The 9326-nt window shown below is 37.6% G+C and overlaps 1 protein-coding gene and 1 long non-coding RNA gene across 2 annotated transcripts; both read right to left on the bottom strand.

The window, feature by feature from the left end:
• Positions 1-245: 245 nt before the first annotated feature.
• On the bottom strand, positions 246-2929 carry LOC140138384 (uncharacterized). Its single transcript, XM_072160287.1, has 3 exons — positions 2743-2929; positions 2319-2406; positions 246-773 (listed from the first exon to the last, which is right to left on the bottom strand). Exons 1-3 carry the CDS (start codon positions 2867-2869, stop codon positions 272-274), a joined length of 717 nt encoding a protein of 238 aa, XP_072016388.1. The 5' UTR covers positions 2870-2929; the 3' UTR covers positions 246-271.
• Positions 2930-3639: 710 nt separating this feature from the next.
• LOC140138383 (uncharacterized) lies at positions 3640-6497 on the bottom strand. Its single transcript, XR_011856988.1, has 3 exons — positions 6394-6497; positions 4203-4568; positions 3640-3969 (listed from the first exon to the last, which is right to left on the bottom strand). It is a non-coding gene; the product is annotated as an uncharacterized lncRNA (long non-coding RNA).
• Positions 6498-9326: the final 2829 nt, after the last annotated feature.

Below are 9326 nucleotides of genomic sequence, written 5' to 3'. Positions count from 1 at the left end.
AATTCAGACACATTTTTAGTAGAACACGTGTTATAGGTTATATAGAGGCATACGTTAATGTTTCATGTTTTTTCGCAATCTGCTGAAGATGGCATTAAAAGGGCCTTTAATATTGTGTCCTTATGTTGTTATTCTCGAATCATACCAGAGTTTATATTTAGCAGCAGAGTGATTGCATCACACTGAAAATAATAACATAATTATAGGTCTATATAAATAAGAGAAGTGGCTAGAAGGCCCGTCGAAGAAGCTTAACCAAGCTATGGTTCCTTTAGAATTCCGATTCTGCGTATATGCTATTATCTTCCCACCCTTCCTCATTTGTGCCATTTACTAAATGCCCCACAATCACATTGGATTCATCATCAGAGTCACTATAAAGTTTATTATCCTCCCATCCTTCTTCCTCCTCCTCCTTTCCTTTGTTGTAATCCTTCCATTCATCATCCGGTGATAACGATATATTTGCGTATACATCAAGTTGTGGGTCTTTCTTGGTTTTAATGGTCCTAGAATCAATCTGCTCATTGTGTTCGATTTCAAAATAGTCCACAACATTTGGACCTCCATTTTTGCTGAGTAGACTTGGGTCATTTGTACGACTTTCATCATTCGTATTCAGTCTGTTTGTGTTGGATTTTGTTGAATTAGTTGTTGTGATTTCGTAACCATGGTTACTGAACTGCCGCACATGCGTGTTTTTCATTTGGTTTTCGTACTGAACCACATCGTCACGATCCAATGTATGTAGTGCGCTTATCACTGTAGCATTTCTGTATTAAACAAAACAAAAAAGTCGGCATTGTAAGTTCTGATTTAGATTTACTGATGTACAAATCTTATATGAATACGCAACTTATTGCGCTATTCCAGTTGAAACCAATATACCCTCTGTGGAAGACATAACCTTAATTGGAGATTGCGTTGACTAGTGACGTGACATGTCATGCATAAAGCGGGTGTATGTATTTCAACTGTATTATACCATAATATGCTTAGACAAATAATTTGTTTCGCACAAGATCAATTATAACGACGGCGGAATAAATGTAAAGCGCTTTGGTACATGTTCACATGTGAAAGGCGCTGTATAAATACCAACATTTTTATAAGCACAGAATTATAATAGGCCTACACATAAGAGTCGCATTAGTGTACATGTTCTCCTTCAACTCATTTGCATAGAATTGGATACCAGGATCGTATTCTGATTCGTCGTGCCTTCTAACCTGTTCTAATTAGCATACTTTTGGATACCTCCATATTTGGTATTACCTAATTAATAATTTATACCTCTATGTTCTTTACATAGTGACGTCATTAGAGCTGGTCACTTCGTCAAACATCCGACGAACGAACGTTGGCAGTTTTCTTTTTATTACTGTTATATCGTGAAATACCATCATAGCTAACGTGTTAGTCCAATATGATAGGGAAATACTTCTGGCGATGACCCCATGTTCACGTAGGCTAATAAGCTGTATTTTTAGGCCGGGACTTGTCGGCCATTTTGTTTGCAAAAGGCATGTTCTTCACCCGCGTTACCCGGAAGTGGCAGCACCAGAACAAATGACGTCATTTCTGGATTTCAGCCGGGAACGGTTACGTTCACTGCCGTGCATCAGTATACGCATCAGCGTATCTAGGTTTTACTAAAGTAAAACATCTTTGATTACAAGTAACAATTGCACTATATTTAAATATTCATTTCCCCGTAAAACAGACAACATAACAAAGCACCCCAACAAACAAACAAACTGCAACTTGTTCAATGAAAATATGTGCTAAATTCAGATTAGGTGCTTTAGGGGGGAGTACTGCCTAACTGGACAAGCGCCCATTTTTTAAAAGTCCAATAATTGAGCCCAATAGGGACATTATAAGCCTTTTTGAAGTATGGCGGGCACAAAAGGAGAGGGCGTATTTTGGTTTGAGTAAACCTTTGTATGCTTTCTCAGCTGACAAAAGGTTACTGAAACCAAAGTACGCCCTCTCCTTTTGTGCCCGCCATACTTCAAAAAGGCTTATTGACATTAGGGACCGTTCACAAACACTTGTAAGGGGGGGCCTGATGCAAAAAAAAAATTATCGCGACAATTTTTCGGGCCCCCCTTTACAGACCTCAACAATTTTAGGCGCCTCCCCCTTTTTTGACATGAAAATTATGGGTCAACCCCATAGAAAAGCATATAAACTCAACTTTTCCGGGAAAATTTGTGGTCAATTTTTTCAGGGGCCCCCTTAGGAGGGTCAAACATTTTCAGGGCCCCCTTTTTGCATCAGCCCCCCACAAGTGTTTGTGAACGGTCCCTTAATACCTTCTGTGGTAGAAGATCAGGAAACAGATAACTAGTAGGATAATGACAATAATGATGACAGCTTCAAAGGCAGCGACACCAATGGCGACTGTAACAATAGAAATATATGACAATTATGTGATAACGAACATTTTTCTCAATTATAAGCATTTTGTGTAGGCCTACATTTATAGTCAAAGGTGCTGAGTGTTTGATCATATTTACATCATTTAAACCAACAAAAGGAGTGAAGAATTGAGAAACAGTGTGAACATTGGGTAAAAGAAGCGGGAGGACATGAAATTTCACATGTCAAATTAAAAAAAGGTTTGGTAGGAAATGCGAGAACTTTGAAAGAGAGCAAAATAAGAACCAGAAATCGAACGCGCTCCTGTGCAAATCTCAATTCTCCTTGAATTATAACGCTCGAGTAATATTATAATACCTGAATATTTATTTTGCTGTTGCTGATTAGGCAATCCTTCCTCTGCTGTAGTGTCCTGTGACATCGTGTCTGTTGCTGTAAATTTCGTCACTTCAGGGGTAGTTGTTGGGTTATTTAAGGCTAACATGTAAAAGAAATGAAGAAAAAGTAATGAACCCAACTGAAGGAGAAATGCCAGGAGTACAACATTCCGATATGCGTAGCTTTTATAGATTAACTGATTACGAGAAGGCATTTGCTTCTGTCGAAACCAGTTCAGTTCTGAATTCACTTAAAGAACAAGGAATCAACAATGTATACTTGAAGATCTTCAAAGATTATTACACAAAAAATCTTACACAGCTTATTACAACACAGTCAAAATGCACAAAAACAGTGACAGAATCATGATAAAGAAGGGCGTGCGTCAGGGAGACACTATCTCACCGAAGCTTTTTACAGCCACCCTAAAAGGAATTTTCAAAACACTTGACTGGAGCAAAAAAGGAAACAACATAACCGGAGAGCACATGAGTCACTTACGCTTGGAGATGGCATTGTCACTATCAAGCAACCTAAATGAATTAACTTGAGACAATGCTGCAAGAGTTGGACGTATATATAAAAATCTCAACTTTTTGGAATAAGTTGGGCGATGAGGTTGTGGACCAAGAAGTGCACCTGTAAGTGTAATTGCATGTATACGTCATTTAGAAACTTAAATGACACATTGGTCTCAAATGTTTTTCGTGGTGTATGATAGATAATGACCTAGCAATAGTGCTTTCGGTGGAGATATTTGCGCGCACTCGGTTATAAATTTGTGCAGTTTATTGGGGTTCGTGGTCGACATGCCAGGTGAGAATATGACTAAATGTTCTGTACACGGTGATTTCCTTATCATATACTTACGTGTTGCCATCCATGACAAGAAGAATCCATCTCTACGAGAATTACCATCGGTAATCATCCTTATCCAAGTGTATCTTTCGTATACCTTCACAGTAACTGGTTCGAATCCAGTTAATATAAAAACAGCATCGTCAATGTAACTTTCAGTCCCATTGCCAATGTATATAAAATCACGGTCATACTGCAAATCAATCCATTTGAAATATATCGATATTGTCGATTCCTGATTTGTATCGATTATGTAGGTGCAATCGATATCATTGGGATAGACATAAGGAAAGTTTGGGCTGGATAAAATGCCTTCCGTTCCTGTTATGTTGTACCCGCAGCCAGATTCTTCTCACAGAAAATTTGGTTGAGGAATGAAAAAAAAAATATAATTATGGCATTATTTAATCTCATTTTATTTCATTGAAAGGATTTGAAACAACGAAATAATTTACATATAACAACGAAGTTTCCGAATGACTGTATTCAACAAAATGTACAAAACGATTTTGTTTTAATTATACGCATATAGCTTTACTATTTCTACAAAATCGGTTCATTTATGTATAAATAAATATTACCTATTTTCCAAGACAACAAGAAACCAGAAAATGGTTTATAATTGCTTGAATCTGAGTTAAAATAAAGCCAAAATCCCGAATCCGTCTCAAATCCTAGTGTTTCCTCTTTCTCCAGTGATCCTTTCAATACTCCTATTTCATTCTGAAACATCGACGTGCCCACGCCGTATGTTATGTAATCCAAATACGCCGGTCCAAGTGTTTCTAGATTTAAGTCATGAAAAGTGACAACGATTCTAGATAATGTTTGAACTCTGATGAAATATTCACAGGATAAATAGTTGTCGTAGTCTTGGGGATAGTTAGGGCTGGTGAAGGTACCGTTGATGTCGTAAGAAGTGCCACCACACTGGCCACCTGCAATGCCTTACGTGGATATGAGAAAATGGTTAAAAGAATGTCAGTAGTGTACTAGTCTTTAATTGTGTTATGAATATTCATATATAATAACCAGGTAGGCGTGGATAATCAGCATATCTGTATATTAACGAGATGGATCATGATGCAGTCATGTCTACAGTAGAATTCATCTCGACCTTTGCAGGACTTAAACCCCATTAAAATCTATTAAACCAAGATAACACTCATTGAAACAGCTCAACTGATTAAATCGGATCTTCTCTGGTTGTGCACATGTGTCTGTTTTTGCATGTGCGATATCGCAATAAAGCTGGTATTATAGCTTCAGTTGGGTAACCGATTATAAAGGAAACGGAAGGACACAATGGTATGTGGACCTTTGTTCACGAAATGAGACAATGGCCTGCTTTTTGTTAACCAGCATTCTTGAAAATGAGCAACATAATGATTGTTGACTTAACACAGTTTGGAAATAATTTCTTCATATTTTTGGTGTTATTTGTCGTTTACATATCCTTCCTAAAACACAAAAGTGCGACCCTCTCCAAACACCTAAAGTAGCTAAAAATTTAGGACATGTTACAAAACTATATTTTCTAGAATTTCATAGAATAATTTAAATGTAGCTTGTACCGTTTTTTTGTGGCATCCTTCAGAAGTGAGCGGTCCGATACCAATAGTTTCGGTCAAATCTTCATTCAATTAACACGGGGAGTTGGCTAGCTATGCCTTGCCCTCACTCATATTTTACAAAAGTGCGACCATTTCTGAACATCTAACCTAGCTGCAATTTTAGGTCATGTTAGAGAAATATATTTGCTAGAAGTTTGGAGAATAAATTAAATATTGGCTGGTTATTTTTCACACAGTGATGTTAACTAGGCAAGTGTCCATTCTTCCAACATACATCATTTGTAGAGGTCACGCGTCAATGGTGAGAGCACTGTGTATTGTGTATAGGAAAACGGACAGTAACTGCAGTATGTGTGGCTAATTTTTATTTTTTATAACATTCGGTCGAAGCCAGGCAAAGCCATCAGAGGCTACTAAATTAAAAGGATGCCAACCGAATATAAGAGGTCCGATTTTAGGAGCAGGAGGAAAACCGGAGCACCCGCAGAAAAACCTGTGGGGATGAGCATGGATCGGCAACCAAACTCACTCGTTTGAACCTGGATCGCAGTGGTGAGAAGCGAGTGAGAAGACCACTACACTAACTCGTCCTCCCGTAATATTTTGTGTGTGTTAGGGGCGATTTTACAATGTCTTTTCGAATTTGGCAACATCGATACTAACGATGACGCAATACTTGTGGGGTGGGTGTGTGTGTGTGTGTGGGGGGTGTGTGTGTGTGTGTGTGTGTTCTGGGTTTAAGTAAACCACGATGCGTAACTAACTGTCCATATACGATCGAAAAAATGTATCAAAACGCTAGCAAAGGAGTTATTGATGCGTATATAGAATTAAGCATATCTCGCAGAAGGACTCCAAAATAGATCTTTTGAATGTATTCGAAATGGACCACTTAGAAAGTCTGATTCCAGATCATCAGAAAACACGATGATGACAAACCTTTTAAAAGCTTTTAACGGACTCTCGAACGTGAAGACGTGACGCGATAGGAGGATTTAAAACGTTACGGTAAGCGGAAATGTATGTGCAGACCCCATCTTTTTATATTGAAAAACAAGTGCTCCCTTTTGGGCATATAGGTAAAAATGATAGAAAGAGAGAGAGAGAGAGAGAGAGAGATAGAGAGAGGGAAGGAAGGAAAGAGAGTCGACGAAATCGAGAGGGAGTGCATGAAATTGGAGAGAGAAAGATATCTTACCTGTGTTTTTTAGGATAAAATACAACACAAAATATATCGACACACGCACACGTTTAGACGTGGTCTTGCTGACAAGGGTGAACGTCATTCTCCCAAGAGAAGCCATGTTACAACCATCCGATGATTTCAAATAGAAGAAGCACCAACTAACAAAGTCGGGCTATTACCATCTTCGAGTTAGTCCAAGTTAATCAAACCAGAAAGTATTGCAAATCATTGGGATCAAAAAGCACCATTAGTTACCATTGGAGATACATGCTTGGTACCGTATGATCGTTATGTATGACACACAGGCTGGGCTGGTATAAATTGACCTTCTTAATAAATACGTTTGTTGAATTTGTTGTCCTTGTGCTTTCAGGTTCATCATGAACTGCGTTTAGCATGTATATGATGCATGCTTGTGTAACATAACTTCCTAAAACGTTACGAGAGGAAGCATTCTGACATCATATATGATAAAGAAATACTGACTTGTTTTGGTATTATCTAACAAGGTCAAATAAAAGGCAAAGACAAACTGTATAAGAAACATTTGATTTGATCAACATAATGAATAATGCAAAATGTCAATCGACAACATCAAAATAAAATATTATATATGATAATAAAGGACGTTCTCTGAAACAGTTAGTAGAGAGATTGCGATTTCCAAACGTACGTATCGAACGTACGTGGAATCTATTCAAATCCACTCTCCTGTGACGGGGATTTTGAATATATTCCATGTAGGGCCTACGTCCTATGCTACGTACGTTTGGAAATCGCAATCTCTCTAATCTTAACAGAGCTGATGGAAAATGAAAAATGACTGCTGTATGCGAATATGATTATGTTAATGAAACTTCGGGCCTTTGAATTACAAAATGAGCTAACGAGGCGTGTTATATATCACATAATTATGCTTGATTATGGTAATTGATAATTTATCAGGTATCAGGTTTTCTGACATAAAACTGTCATGACTGTAGTGTAGGCCTACTTGTCAGTCTGACTTAGGGGGATGTCATTTTTTTCGGAAGGAGGGGGGGTGATGAATATACTGGTGGGTCATAGACTTTTTAGACCCAAAATAGGGGGGTTAAAATTTTAACACCCAAAATAAGGGGAGGGGTTCTAGAAGTATTAAGGGCTTGTGACTCAAAATTTTCGCGCGCTGCGAGCGCATTCTTAAACTTAACATCAAAATGTGCGCACATTCTTTAGTTATATAATGCATATTTTTTGCTCGCTCCGCGCGCCTTTTTAATATGAAATGGACATAGGTGTATTGGGCTGTCACTTTCACAATATGGGGCATTCGGTGAGAGCAAATTATAAAAAATATGGGATCATTGGGCGAGAGCATGCTGATGGCAGTCTGCTTGAATGTAAAAGAACTCACACAACATATGGGAATAATGCCTTCTGCAATTCTGTGCCAGCTCTCTGGAACAAATTACCTGTAAAACTTCGTACTTCACATAGTCTGGCCACTTTTAAATCTCATCTGAAAACCTATTTGTAGGCATGTCCACTAAAAATTGAAGTACTTTTAAATTGATTCAGACCTAACTTATTGGATGGGAATTGATGAAAGAAACATTTTGGCGTTTAAATAATCTTAATCGGACGTTTCATTCCAGAGATATGGCCTTTCGAGTGTCACGGTTTTATATAGGGCTGCTAGAACATGTTAAAAAGTTAAAGTCCAAAAAGGAATACTAACAGAAAGTGCAACTTTAAGGTACTTTTTCTTAATGTATTTATTAACTATCTTATCTGGAACATTATATTTGCTTATAACAACATGAAAATAAGATCATCCTGAAAATTTAATCGATTTTGTTGACATACAACAAAAACTATAAGACCTCAAAACCCATGGTTTGTTTGTTGAAACCTCAAGCATGATCATAGATGGCCGCCATGGAAAATATCTCCATAGAGGAGATGAACAATAAGTGCATTATTTCAAATGAAAAGCGGTAGTCTTAAACATTGTTCAATCTTTTAAGGTCAGCACATTTTATCTTCAAAAATTATTATATTTCATCATGGCATAAGTTTGGTAACATTAATCACTACCAATTTTGAGAAATTTGCTCCAACTCGAAGGTTATCTTTACTACATTGAGCAATACACTGTGTGCATGGAAGCCATGATGGTCCCCGGTTTTTATACTCCCTATGAAATGGACATGGTAGTGAGAAGTGCACGGGGAAGTGCATGATTTGAGATGGGCCGCGTAGGCTTAAACATTCTTAAATTTCTTAACATCCTACATTTTGTCTTCATAAATAGTTAAATTTTATGAGTATGTAAGTTTGCTTGTCTGATTCACTCCAAATTCGGAGATAATTGCGTTTGAACACCTGATGCACGGAATGGTGTCACTTCAACCTGTTGTAGTTCTCATCTCATTAAATTTTTCATTAAAAAAGTTGATCTCTTCATGCAGGAAGGTCCTCTCTATTTACTGACCAAACAGGAAAAAGTTTGGTGAATGTTTTCTGGTGGAATCAGGAATTTCTTGAAACACCCTGATATAGGCCTACATTTGGATCAAAACAAGTATGTACGCCATTTAACATGCCTGGGATTTCTTGTATCGATCAGTTTCTCCATAGACAATACGTGTGTGAGTGCACGCACACAGTAAATGAAAAATCGTTCTAGTGGAAACTGTATTGAGAGTGGGCATCCCTACTATTTGTTTCCAAACTAAGTTTTTTTATTTTTAATTAAGTTGTACATTTTACTGTAGCCTAAGATGTAGTGTAAGTTGTACTTTTAAGATCATTGTAAAGCGCTTTGTTCATACTTATGCTAAGGCGCTATATAAATTCCGTTTATTGTATTGTATTGTATTGAGCATGATTTTTAGCATTCGTTGAGAGCAAAATGTATCAAATATGGCTTGGGACCGTTTGGATCTGAGGGGCACTGGGTG

Source organism: Amphiura filiformis, chromosome 17, assembly GCF_039555335.1.
Source record: "Amphiura filiformis chromosome 17, Afil_fr2py, whole genome shotgun sequence".
Classification (NCBI taxonomy): Eukaryota; Metazoa; Echinodermata; class Ophiuroidea; order Amphilepidida; family Amphiuridae; genus Amphiura; species Amphiura filiformis.
This window is presented reverse-complemented; position numbering and strand designations above follow the sequence as displayed.

What these genes read in the sequence shown, in the direction of transcription:
- LOC140138384 (XM_072160287.1), bottom strand. Translation starts at nt 2,869, where the DNA reads ATGTTAGCCTTAAATAACCCAACAACTACCCCTGAAGTGACGAAATTT. An exon ending in ACAGCAAAATAAATATTCAG is followed by an intron (nt 2,407 to 2,742) that starts GTATTATAATAT and finishes CTATTGTTACAG; the next exon opens with TCGCCATTGGTGTCGCTGCC. An exon ending in CTGATCTTCTACCACAGAAG is followed by an intron (nt 774 to 2,318) that starts GTATTAAGGGAC and finishes TGTTTAATACAG; the next exon opens with AAATGCTACAGTGATAAGCG.